This window comes from Mustela nigripes, chromosome 1 (assembly GCF_022355385.1).
Source record: "Mustela nigripes isolate SB6536 chromosome 1, MUSNIG.SB6536, whole genome shotgun sequence".
Classification (NCBI taxonomy): Eukaryota; Metazoa; Chordata; class Mammalia; order Carnivora; family Mustelidae; genus Mustela; species Mustela nigripes.
In genome coordinates this window covers 179716965-179730096 of record NC_081557.1, presented here as the reverse complement: position 1 = coordinate 179730096, position 13132 = coordinate 179716965, and the positions used below count along the sequence as shown (strand labels likewise).

The 13132-nt window shown below is 34.9% G+C and overlaps 1 protein-coding gene across 3 annotated transcripts in view; it reads right to left on the bottom strand.

Annotated features, from left to right (window-relative positions):
* The window catches only part of LOC132002655 (bifunctional heparan sulfate N-deacetylase/N-sulfotransferase 3), a 175653-nt gene that overhangs the window by 12525 nt on the left and 149996 nt on the right, over positions 1-13132 (bottom strand). For all 3 annotated transcript variants that reach the window (XM_059377783.1, XM_059377788.1, XM_059377785.1), the window contains exons 9-12: positions 10463-10586; positions 7536-7710; positions 4327-4497; positions 2847-2956 (exon numbers count right to left, since the gene is read on the bottom strand). In XM_059377783.1, coding sequence (XP_059233766.1) covers positions 2847-2956; positions 4327-4497; positions 7536-7710; positions 10463-10586 — 580 coding nt within the window. The remainder of the gene's footprint in view (positions 1-2846; positions 2957-4326; positions 4498-7535; positions 7711-10462; positions 10587-13132) is intronic.

The window sequence follows — 13132 nt, the reverse complement described above, 5'->3', positions numbered from 1 at the left end:
GTTTGATTATATCAATCCTATTTACACTTTAAACATGAAGGTTATATTGAACAAGAATTGCAAAATACTTATTTCCTTAATTGATTTATATTAATCATTTATATTGTTAAAACTTTTATATTATTTAAAACTTTTCTGCTTATTTAAATCACATCCATCCTGACCAAGAAAATCGGATTTTTTTTTTTACATATTCACTGGTCATTTAAAATTCATTATGCCAGTACTAATTCATGTTAAGACATCATAGACTATCCAATGACTGCATTGAAATTTGGAAGTCGTGAATACGTTTTTTTAGCAATTGCAGAAAGGAATAAAGAATACTCTTACAATAGAAACTTACTGCCATTTTTCTTGAAAATAGTTTTGAAATTGGAACTGTTTTATATTGAAGAGAATCAGTTTATAGAGTGCTTAAATTGGAGTACTTTTTCATGCCAAGACTGTATAGTAAAATCTTTGTGTAGACCTAGTTTCATTCATTTATTCTTCTGTGTGGAAAAAAAAACCCTGGATTTATGTGGTTAGTTGAGAATTCATATCTCTGTTTGCAGTTCAGTACATTCTTAGAGGATTTTAATTATTTCTTTTTAGGTTCTAAAGAGATAGTCTTCACTACCACTAGCAGAAAAAATATGAAGCAATAAATTACATTCCTGAGGACATACATTTTGTTTGACTCCTGCTCATCCTTGATGAGAAAAAACATATCAGTATAGTTACTTTAACAAGAGTAACTAAATGATCAGGGCAGGATTTGGAACTGCAAAGGGCTTGGTGAAGGAGGATATGCATCAGTTCAGACCCAAGACAATGACCTGAAATTCCAAATACTCTACAACAGCTCCAGGGCTGATGTGTTTAAGGCCAACTTATGATTGACAAGAAAATATAAAAAGAAACTGAATGGCTGTACCTTATCTCTATCAGCAGGGTGAGAGCTTGGGCAGCCCTGTAGGGCGAGAAGCTGTGGTTTCAGAGACTACACATACCTTATCTTGCTGCTTTACTGAGCCCCATACCAGGCTAGAGCAGCATATAACAGGCAATTTCAGCCAGATACAACCCAGGTGCAAAGTGATCCAAAGTTCTTTGTATAAAGTACGTTCCTTTGATACTACTTCTCTTAAGTTTACACTCCCTTTTCTCGGCAGTGGAGGTGAATAAAAAGCTTGCTACTGAGCTGGATACAAAGGGGACAAATAACACAGCATGCAGGTCAAGGACCATTCTATAAAAAAAGGAGATTATGTCTTTATAGGATACTTCACTTCTTTTTTCTGAAATACAGTGCTTTGCTATATGCTCTATAAAAGAGACCCAAAGATAAACCAACTTGAAATAGAAAACTGTTTAGAAAATAAAAGCTTTCTTTTCTGAGAGACACTTAAAAAAGATATAAAGCAAAGGGGACTTGAATTTCTAACTGCAAACTACAATCACTCAGGTTTCTTTAAGGTCAAGCTGAAAGTTAAATACCTAAGGCGAGTAGTGTCTCTGTTAGTTAGTACTCGAACTAAGCTCTACAAAGCTCTAACAGTACTCGTAGTATAAAAACACCGAAGGCAGAAGGTTAATAGTAATAACAAAGTAAATGGCTCTTGGGAAGGAAGCTCAAAATCCAACTTCCTTTGTCCTCCATCCCAAAATGTCTTTCTTACATATGTCTCTATATATGATTTGTTCAAGACATAAGCAGTATTTGATGTTTTTCTGCCAATCTTTGTTGTAAGGGATGCTGAGAGGTAAAGGAATCCTCCTGCCTCTCACAGCTTCTAACTTGCTATATGATGCAGCACACAATGAAAAGAAAATCAGTTGATCTATAGAAGTGAGTTTTATAGTGAGAAATACAATGGAAGAATTCCATAACAGTCCTTTTAAGTTTCTTTAAGGTTCAGTCTGTGACCCTAAAATTAAAAAAGAAAGTGTTATAGTGGGGGTCAGGTCCATGGCCTATCCAACTCAGAATCTTCCACTTGCTCTAGGGGTGTGAAATAGGAACAAAACAACCCTCAGAAATTTGATTGCTGACCATAATAGTGGAGAAAGTAAGATGGAGGTCTTATTTAAAACGCTAAATGGAGGCCAAAGTCAGGATTAAGGTAAGAGAGGGACATGAGGTGCAAAGATTTAGGAGGCACCCATGCTCAGGCATTTGCATGGACCTGAGAGTGAGTGCCTCCTTAAATCCTAATGCTTCTCTTGTGTTATGCTAGTCCTGGCCCAGATGGAGTCAGCTAGCTAAGAAAATCAGAAAAAAAGAGGAAAAGAAAACCAAACCAGAGCTGTAATTGCTTTGGCCCCTGAAGAGCTGATGGGGTCAGATAAACAGTGAGTAAAAACACAGAAGCAAAAAGCAGAAGCATGTGTAAGAGCACATCTCCCTCTGCCAATTCAGTCACCTATTGGGTGATTTCTTGTTGCTTGACTTTGGTTTTGAAAATTGCACAAAAGCCAGTAGAGAGAGTCCATAAGCCATCTAGTTAGTCATCTCTTTATGCTTCCACCGAGTTCCCACTATTGTCTGTTGAAGAGGCTGAGGACTTACTGACTTAAGTAGCCTCTTTTGTGGTTAATTGTTGGTTTTAAGATTTACAATTATTTTGCTTTCCTACTTTCCTTCTAGGGGAAATTTTTCATAGTTAGATGTCAACAGAGGACTTAGGATGTTTCTTTGCTACACTGTTGAATTTTGTGCCCAAGTAGTTGATGTCAGACTAATCAGAAAATAGTCAGTATGTAAGGAACAGTTAAGACAATAGCTGCATCACCAAACTACAATTTTTAAAAAACCAATTCTCTCCTGAAATTTCAGTAAGTTAATTAGAATATAAACTTACGTTAAAGCTTCAGAGTAATTATAATGAGGAGAGACTCCTAGAAATTTCTGTACTTCATCCATCACTGTAGCAGGATCCATCCTTAGCTGTTGCCCATCGATAATTAGCAACTAAATTACCGAAGGGGAAAAAAAAAGACAATTCACATTGAAAAAAGATGTTTAACTGTATAATAAAAAAATAAAAAACTCTTGAATTTATTCAATGAGAGAAATTCTACTGAGGGGATTTGCACACGTTGTTGTGTCCTTAAACAGGCCCTTTCATTAATGACCTGGAATAAGAAATAAATCACACTAATTAAATTCACTCATGTGTTTGTAATCTGAGAAGTCCTGAAAATACTATGAAAACAAAAAAATTGGTTTTTTGAGGGAACCAAAAGAGCTTAAGAAATGTGCTACACAATCACAAGTGGAAACCAAGCAAACAGTGATTCCATCGCTCAAGCTGGGAAGGAGCACTGTAGAAAAGAAGAAAAGTTGGAATAAGACCAGGTGTAATGAAGCAGAGGACACGTCATTCTCCATGAGTCCATTCAAAGGAGTAGCACTGTAAAGTTTTAAGAAATGATTAGATAACCCATTTGAAGAAGAAGGCAAGACTCCCAGAGAACCTGAATGTGGACAGCAGTCCCTCAGTTGACTAAGGGGAAGAATTTGCTTGTTACTCTAAGGAAGGAGACAGGTGGCCAGAAAGATAAAATGCCAGGAGACCATGATGGAGGACCACAAAGTGACCACACTCTGTTCTTCCATTTTGCTCATCCCTCTTCTGCAGTATTTCTGTCTAGTCTAGACTGACATTGTTCACTAGGTTGTTTTGTGACTATGGGCATCTTCTATAGTTGTGGAATCTAACAGGTAGCTATTGAGCATTTAAGACATGGCTAATGTGACTGAGAAACTGACTTCTTAATTTCATGTAGCCAGATGTGGCAGCAGCTGTCATGCTGGACAGCATATCTAGACACATAGGCATGCACCATGTCTGAGTGACTGGACTGCTTTATGCAATCCAAAATTGGGGCTGAGTTTGTAATCTAGGTTGGTGCCTGGCAAAAGAGAGAAGCAAGGAAGGCAAGAAAAACACATGGGTCATGAAAAATTCAGCAAGATGGTTCAAAGGGAAATAATGGCACTTAATTAAGCAAAACAATATTTGCCTTATTTGGTTAAGAGTTTCTCAAGCTTTACAGGCAGACTAAGAATCAGGGATATGAAGCTTTTGAAGCGCTTTACAATCAGGATGGGCACGCGCTAGAAAATGCAGCAGGGAGAATTATCCTGAAATACTTTTAGAAAGAAAATTAAGCAGTTTGTCTACCTCTGCCTAACCAGTATTCTTTGCCACAGTCTTATTTACAACTACAGAGTAAAAGCTAGTAATGTTTTAATGAGTAAAAATTTCCTCTATCCTAGAGGCAAAGTCATCAACTTAATGAGATTGTAACATGATGTAAATTCTTATTGCTCAGTACCTGAAAGGAAGGGAAATAAACAAGCCATCTCTCGATGTGGCTGGCATACCACCCTGGGACCAAACATCTCTTCTGCAAGGCTCTAAGCTCGGAGGGTGCACGGGGCCCAGCTGAGATCACTTCGTAGAAGCTAAACTTCAGAGCTGCAGGGTCTTCATGTGATCGCTGATGCTATGATGAAAAGGTGGATAATTAAACTAACTTGAACCACAGGCATGAATAATTAAAAACCAATCTCTGTGACAGGTCTTGAAGCTAAAGGAAGGAGCGACTCACTGCTGGGGAGTTATTTGTTTCGCTATTAATAAAGGATGAAAATGTTTGCTTGGAGCCTCAGGATTTAAAGTTATGATGATGATGAAGACATCTTTTTTGAGAACTTGTTTGGGAGAGGCTGAATTCTTATTGATAGGCCTAGTTAACCAAACTTACTGAGTTTTCCCCCTCAGTGTATGTATCTATTCTGAAAGTAAACTTTTCAAAGTTGCATTAATGCCCCCTTTGCAGCCCATAAGCAAACCATTTGTTATGTCCATTGAATATCCATAACACACAAGCACTCTGCTAGTTCTGCCATATAGTTTTGCTCCATCTAGTAACGCAGTTTTAGATTAGGAAAGCCCTACTGGCTATTTTAAATGGAGAGACTACTGAAAACTCTGACATGTACATTATCTGAAATCCACAGCTTTTATCACATACCACCTAGCATCTAAAAGCCAAGATTATTGTACCTAATGGTAACCTTCCTTTGTGATGAATCAGAATCATTTATTGTACAGAAATGCAGAAAGCAGCAATCCAAATAGGAAAGTGTTTCATAATGGCTCAGGCTGAGGCCCATGGGTTTGAGGAAATCACCTTTTCCCTAAATTGACCAATAAATATTCAGGCTTAGTGGTAGGTTTGTGGATGTTTACCACATCTAGTTGAATAGCAAATTTGCTGCAATTGAGATTCAAATTACTATAGTACAACCACTACTAGACTTTGTTAAAGCCTGCATTTTGCTACTATAGAGTGATTTATTTGTAATATTTAGGACATTTTGTTAGCTTACAGCCTTGAAATCTCCCTTTATGGTAAATTCTCAATTTTTCAGGGGCTAAGCGGTTGCCAAGTTCCAATTTTCTTTTCTCTTTGAGTCAATTAAGGCTTATTTCTCTTTTTCTCTAGATACCTGGTGGAAAAGGTAAAAGACACAGAATCTAATCAGTCATTTTGCAATTTGCTATGTACTGTGATTTAAAAGATGGCTGTAGGAGTTTGGCATCAATGCTTAGTGTGGAGTTGTGGATTTCAGCTTTCCAGGCTGTCTTACTTCCTATTATGCAGATTATTACCAACATGCCTATCTAAGATCCCATCTGTTTTATCATGACCTTTTCCCACCCTGTCCCGGGCACAAAACCTTTCCTGACAATCTGTTTTTCCTTTTCCAATCTGGAAAAACTACTTTTGTTAAATAACAAAAGGACCTGTGCTGAGAAACTTTATTGTCTAATATCCTAGATTGTCATGAATTATCTTTTTGAAATCCTATCAGTGGGAATGGACTAGACTACACTTGTCTGGAAGATCAGAGCTATGTGCATTCACTTTAATACAAAGAGGCAGCCTTATTTCCAACCCAGGTACAGAGATTCAGACAAGGAGTTTTTGGTTTTGTTGTTTTGCTTTTGGTTATTACCTTTGTCATTATGCGGTATCCTTCTTTGTCTCTTTTGGTCTCTTTGTCTCTTGTTTTAAAGTTTATCTTGTCTGATATAAGAAGCATTGCTACCCCAGCTTAATTTTTGCTTTTTGCATGTTAAATGCTTTTCCGTCCCTTCATTTTCAATCTGTATGTGTCTTTAGGTCTGAAGTGACACTCTTGCAGGCAGCATATAGATAGGTCGTGCTTTTTCATCCATTTATCTATTGATTAGAGCACTTCGTCCATTTACATCTAAAGTAATTATTGGTAGGTGTGTACTTATTGCCATTTTATTACTTGTTTTGCGATTGTTTTTGCAATTCTTCTCTGTTCCTTTCATCTCTTGCTGTCTTTCTTTGTGGTTTGATAGCTTTCTCTCTTGTTATGCTTAGATTCCTTTCTCTTTATTTTTTTTGCATATCTGTTACAGGTTTTTGATTTATGGTTACCATTAGGTTCATACGGAACATCTTATGTGTATAGCAGTCTATATTAGGTTGATGGTTGCTTAAGTTTGAGCCCATTTAAAAAACACTAAATTTTTATTCCCCCATCATGTTTTACGGATATGATATCTTACTCTACATCCTTTTATTTTGTGAATCCCTTGACTGATTTTTGTAGGTATAATTGACTTTACTGCTTTCGTGCTTTAACCTCTATATTGGTTTTATGAGTGGTCAACCTACTATCTAAATTGTATATTTTCATTTACCTGTGAATTTTTTTTTTCATAAGTTTCTTACTCTTGATTATGGCCTTTTCTTTCCATTTTTGAGTGGAATTCCCTTTAATATTTCTTGTAAGGCTGAATTAATGGTGATGAACTCCTTTAACTTCTGGTTGTGTGGAAAGCTCTCTCTCCTATTCTGAATGATAAGCTTTCTGGGTAGAGTATTTTTGGTTGTAGGTTTTATTCTTTTTAGTGCTTTGAACATGTCATACAACTTCCTTCTGGCCTGCAAGGTTTCTGCTAAAAAATCAGCTGATTGACTTATGGTGTTTCCCTTGTATGTAACTATTTTCTTTTCTTGCTGCTTCAAAAATTCTCTGTCTATCACTACTTTTTTCCATTTTAATTATTATGTGTCTTGGTGTAGACCTCTTTTTAGAAGCTATACTAGCCTAATAGCAGGTGAGAAGTTTTTGAATACAGGTTTTCACATTTATCTCAACTTTATATTTTCCAGGCAAAAGGGACCCTTACTCTATTTTTCAGTCTATTTTTTTGAAATGTAGATGTGTAGAAGCATAGATATACATACATGTACATGCTATTTTGTTATATTTTCATTTAATTAATATATTTTATTAAATTAATGCAAAATTAATAAAAACTTAAGTAGAAAGTTCGTTTCTCCAGAAACGACGAAAACTCTACCCACTTTTATGCAGATATACAACTAGCAAATCTCTTTTATTGAGACTTGAGGTGGTTGCTATTGCTGTAAAACATCCTCCCTTCTTCATATTCTCCTTCTTACCTGTTAGATTCTGTCTGTATTTTTCTTACCTGATACCAGGAATATGCTCGATCTGAGGGGTCGATGAGGATGGTTATGATCTTGGCTTTGGGCACCAGAGAAGCTGCTCTTTTAGGAGCTTCCTCTGAGTGGAAGTAATTGGCACTCTTTTCAAACAGAAAGTCAGTGGTGACATTAGATGGGACTGGGAAGAAATCCATATACCTGGAAAAGGAATATTTCTCAAAATAAGACTGGTTTATACTCATACTCTTGTGATTATAGATGTCAAAGGTATCCCACAAATTCATTTGTTTCCTAAACAAAAGCACTTTTCTATAAGGCATATGTTCTATATAGTTAGCAAGGGAAAAGTATACAGGATACTAATAATGTATTTTGAGAATGCTTCTCTAAATACATTTTCTTTTTGTTTTGCTTACTATCAGGAAAACAGGTTTGGGAGATAGCAAAAATGTAGATATAGAATGATAGAATTGGACCAATAATCAACCTAACTGTGTAAAATATATGTAAATGCAGAAATATTTTACAGAGAAAAATGTGAGTGCTCAAACAGAAGGAAAATTTGATCAAAACAGATGATATGTTCATTTCAAAGACATTTAGAAAGGACTTAGATAATTTTTTTTTTTTTTTACTTTATCACAAGTGAAATAATTTCCTTTCCACTAATGTGTTGTGCTGTGGTTGTATTCAGCTATAAAATGTTAAAGGGCAGAACACATCTGGGTGTAAATATCACCTATTTGCTTAACCTTTTTCTCATTTAGAACCAATTATATTCTTTAGAGTATTTATAAAAGTTTAAAAAGTATGTGTATTTCCACATGTAAAATCCTATCAAATTTCCCAATATCTGTAAGTGGGCTGAGAATGTAAATCGCCAGCAGTGTGAACACAGGAATACCTGAAGCCTTAAGCACAGATACGTAGGACATAATTGATTTTGTATAATGTCCCATCTGTACAAAAGCTGTCAAACATAAACTAATTCAGCATGTGATACCATATATTTCTGAGGCCCTAAGGCCAAACTCTTAAAGGAAAAAGAGCCTTTTTAGAGAGCATATGCAAATTTAACTTCTAGGGTTTCTTACATTTGATCATAATGGCTTCTTCATCTTCCACTCCCACCCTCTTCAATTATAAGTCACCAAAACTTTGGGCTACCAAAGCAGTCGCTCAATAATTAATTAAACAAGAGAGAGATTAACATTATGTGATGACTTCTTGATGCAGTATGTTGTTTTCTTTTGCCATCTCACATGTTAAAGCTTTTGGTAAGATTCCAGTTGTTAACATATTGCAAAATTTGGCTGACACATCAAAGTGATGTCTTGAAACCCAGGACAGTAAAGAAATCCTTTTATATTTTCTGGAAATTGCCTTGGTAATATGTCATTCTGGTATCCTTTTATAGGGAAACAGATAAATAAACTTTTCTGGAAAGTTTGATCTGCTATCTGTTCTTGTGTATAATCTATTTACAGAAAGTGCCAAATTTTAAGATATTTCTTAATTTAGATGCTCACCTTGGTTCCAGGGATGCTAAGGTTATGCCAAGTGTCTAGTGGTATCTTATTTGCTCTAAGCTTGTCTTAGCCATGCTTATTCTGAGAAAGGCTCTGAAAGCCACAAAACAAGGGGATAAAGTACTGAATTTTGGTAACTTAGTTCCTGAAAGTGGTCCCACTTTCTCAGCAGTCCTATCTATAGCTGGAACAGTTTCCACCTTAAAAACTTTCTCATGCAGTTCTGGATCTTGGACCTATAATGTGTTGATCTGGCCTGGCCCCCAAAGGCTCATGGAAAAAGCAGGGTCCAGTTCTTGTCCAACTACTACATTCCTCTCCATTTTTAAAGCAGTTTTTCATCATTCCCTTTTGTCCTGATGTTAATATAGTTTTATTCTACCATATACAGGCATATATATATGAGTCACTGGTCAAATAACCACTGAAGTAGTTGATGCTTTCTTAGTTCTCACAGTTGTTATCTAACACCACACAATTAATCAATATCAAGTTCTGTACTGAACTGGCAATGAAGGATATTACAATTAGAATATCTGTAAATCCTAGTAGCTGCTCAAATTATTCTCAACTCATTTCTTTCCTTTTGGACTACACACAAGCAACTCTCGAGGGGGTTGGTACTGATAATATTGAGATCATGCAATCTGACAACAGAAGTTAATATATAACAACTCTTTATGCTAAAATACATGGCAAAATGTTTATGTTTATGCTCTAGAATTATTAAAATAAATCCACCCTTTGAAATCACTTTCTGTCTAGAATTTACACCTTTAACAGCAAGACTTAAAGATATATTTTATTATTAACATGTTCATGTGCAACATCTATTCCTACTATATTACTGTATTTGGTATATATTTGACATTTTAACTTTAACTCTTTTTCTCAGAATTGATATATTTCCAATTTCAATTCAAAGACCAAAGATTAAATTTTGTATATTATTGATAGTTTTTTCGTTTTCATTACTTATGAAATATATACACATTTCTAGTTCTAGTTGTTTATTTACCTTTTATGACAAAGCAAAATAGAAAATTATGTACGTGGATTGTAGCCTCACCGTAATGCAAAGCATTCAAGAAGAGAAAGCTATGAAAGTGTTTTCTTAAGAGTAGAGAGGAACGAAATTCCTGGGTCTTATGGTATTTCTCTGACTTTATAATTACCATCCAAGATAATTAATGCAAATTGAAATTACATATGGGCCCCTTGAGGTGACAAGTCCCTTAATAAACTGAGAAAAGTTTCTTATGAATAATTTCTGTGCTTCTTGATTTTATTCAATCCATTTCCAAGGCACAGAGGATAACTTTTATTTATGGTTACAAACTTATCTGTTTATAAATATTAGCACTAATTTTAACTGTGCACAGTACATATACTTTTAGATTTATACTAATAACCCATCTTACCAATCAATCCCCCTGTGGTAGTTATTTCTATTAAAGAACTGTACCTCCTCAAAGGTTTTTGGGCTGGGGGAGTTACTAAAGATGGAAGGATGCATAACCAGGAACAAATACAAAGCAGTGGTTCCTGAAAAGACAATAGAGATTTAGAAATTAATGAAATGAAAATAAAGTTTCCTATTACTAGCATTTCAAAGTCATTAATAAACTAAGTATTGTAATGATCCTAACAGATACTTATTAGTACTCCTTGAGTTAAACTGAATAGATAACCAGCATTTTAAAAGAAGCAACTTCTAAAAAACTGGAGATAAGTATATTGTGAGGAGAAGAGGCCCATTGGGGGTACTGTTTGACTGCATCTGTGTCACTGATTTGGTTTGTGACTTTGGCTTTTTGCTTCTCTTTGTCTTAGCTTTATCAGTGGAAAATCACCTGCCTTGCTCATTTCATAGGCTTTCTCTGAAGATGAAATGACATTTTGTGCCTGAAGATATTTCGATTTTAATCAAGAATTATATAAATGAAAGATCCCATTGTCTCATATAAGATATTACATCACCAAAACCAGTACTTGGGTTCTGTAAAGTTCTTCTAGAGGCCCAAGAAAGCTTATTAAATTTGAGACAGAGTTTAAACTTTCAACAGGTCTGTTTAAATTTGAATGTACTTACCTATATAAAAAATGGTGTCAAAAATAGTTTTTTTAAAAAAAATTGTCCTTTCCTAGTGACATAACTTACAAAATCTGCACTTTTGGAAAGAGAATGGCCTATCACAGGTGTCCATATAGATTTGTGACTATTGGGAATCAAAGGTGTGATTTTTTTCAAAATGAGCAGTGTTATAAACTGTAGAATTAGTATATTAGAGCCTAAATTATGAGTTGAAGGGCATAGTTTAGATTGCATAAGAAAAAGTGAGGCAATCTGAGTTGTTTCCCTAAAACTTAATCAGGTGCTTGTAATTATAACTATATTTATAAAATCACAATATAAAAATATTTCTGGTCCAGGTATTTAGGATTCCCAAGATCCTAGTTTCTACTTCTCTGCTCTAATATGATTTACATTATTATGCAGTCTGAGGGAGTGGGACCTGTTAATTATATCAGGTCAATAGCTAGCAATGGTCTTCGGACACAGCCTTATAATATTTTTCTCATTTGGAGAAATCACTGTTCTAGTTTTGTTTAGTAATAATGTTATGTTGGAGTCTGTATTAAATTTTGAAAATTCTGATTTCTCTGACTAGCTTTATTTAATATTGTATTTAAATCTAACATACAACACAATAGAAAAGTTGTTAAAATAACTCTGTCAATAGCAAAATTGTCTAAGACAATGAATTGAAAGAGGCTGTGTTCCCAGATTAATATTTTCCCAAACAATGAACATTTTATCTCTAAAGATGGGTAATTATAGGGAGTGAAACATAGTAATCTGTGGTATGCAAAATAAAAATGCTCTTCACAAGCTTGACTTAAAACAGTGGTTCTCACACTTCAGCATGCCTTAGATTAACCTGGAGGGCTTGTTAAAACAGAGAACCTTATCCCAGATTTTCTGATTCAGTAAACTTTGAGAATCATGACTTAAAAGAAATCTGGAACAAAAGCTAACACTTACTGGGGGAAAAATGTTCCATACTTGAAATCCAGAGTAGAATAAAGCTTTCTTGAACATGGTCTTTAAAGTTAGGTAAATTCTAGGATCAGGATTTTATTACAACACTTATCAATTGTGTGAATGTGAACAAAAATGTCTAATGTGAGGCTTAGTTGTCTTATTTGTGTTGTGGGGGAAAAATACTTAGCTATCTATCAGGGTTTCAGGAGGGTTAAGAAAGATAACCTATATGAAATACCTAAATAGCTTCATATCTCAGTATTAGTAAGGTATTCATTTAATTTTTATGTTCACTTATTTATTTGCTTGAGAGAGAGAGAGAGAGAGAAAGAGAGAGAGGATGCATATAGTGGGGAGGGGCACAGGGAGAGGGAAAGAGAGAATCTTAAGCCTAGCACTGAGCTCCACACCGGGCTCTATCTAACAGCCTTGAGATCATGACCTGAGCCGAAATTGAGAGTCAGATGCTTAATGGATTGAGCCACCCAGGCACCCCAAGAATTATTTTTTAAATAACAGCTTTTATGAGATAAAATTCAGTAATGCTTTAAAAAAATTGAAAAGAATAAAGTCTTTGTAAGGATAGGAAGTATGACCATTGTAATGTGAAAAAAGAAAACAGAAAAATTCTTCTCATTGATCAACTGGAAACATACTTTTCTGAATTTTATTTTTTAAAATTGTATTAAATCAAGTTGTTTGCTTTTAATGGCATGACCAGGATCAATAAGCAAACTGAAAAAATATTACACAGTCAGTAAAAGTCATAATGTAATGTATCAGTGGCCAAAAAATTGTTATATTGTGGTTTCTGAAGTCTTTCTTTACCTTCTCACATCCTTGGGTCTGAATAAACTGTCTGGTGTGTGTGTGTATGTATGTATGTGTGTTTGAATGTATATAATGTATGCATGTGTATAAAACAACCACCTAATCATAGACACACCCATTCAAATAAGCATCCATAAATCTTGTTTTATTTTTTGTCAGTTTCAACACTAAAAATATTTGAATGTGCAGAATTCTATGCACAAATTTCTATGCA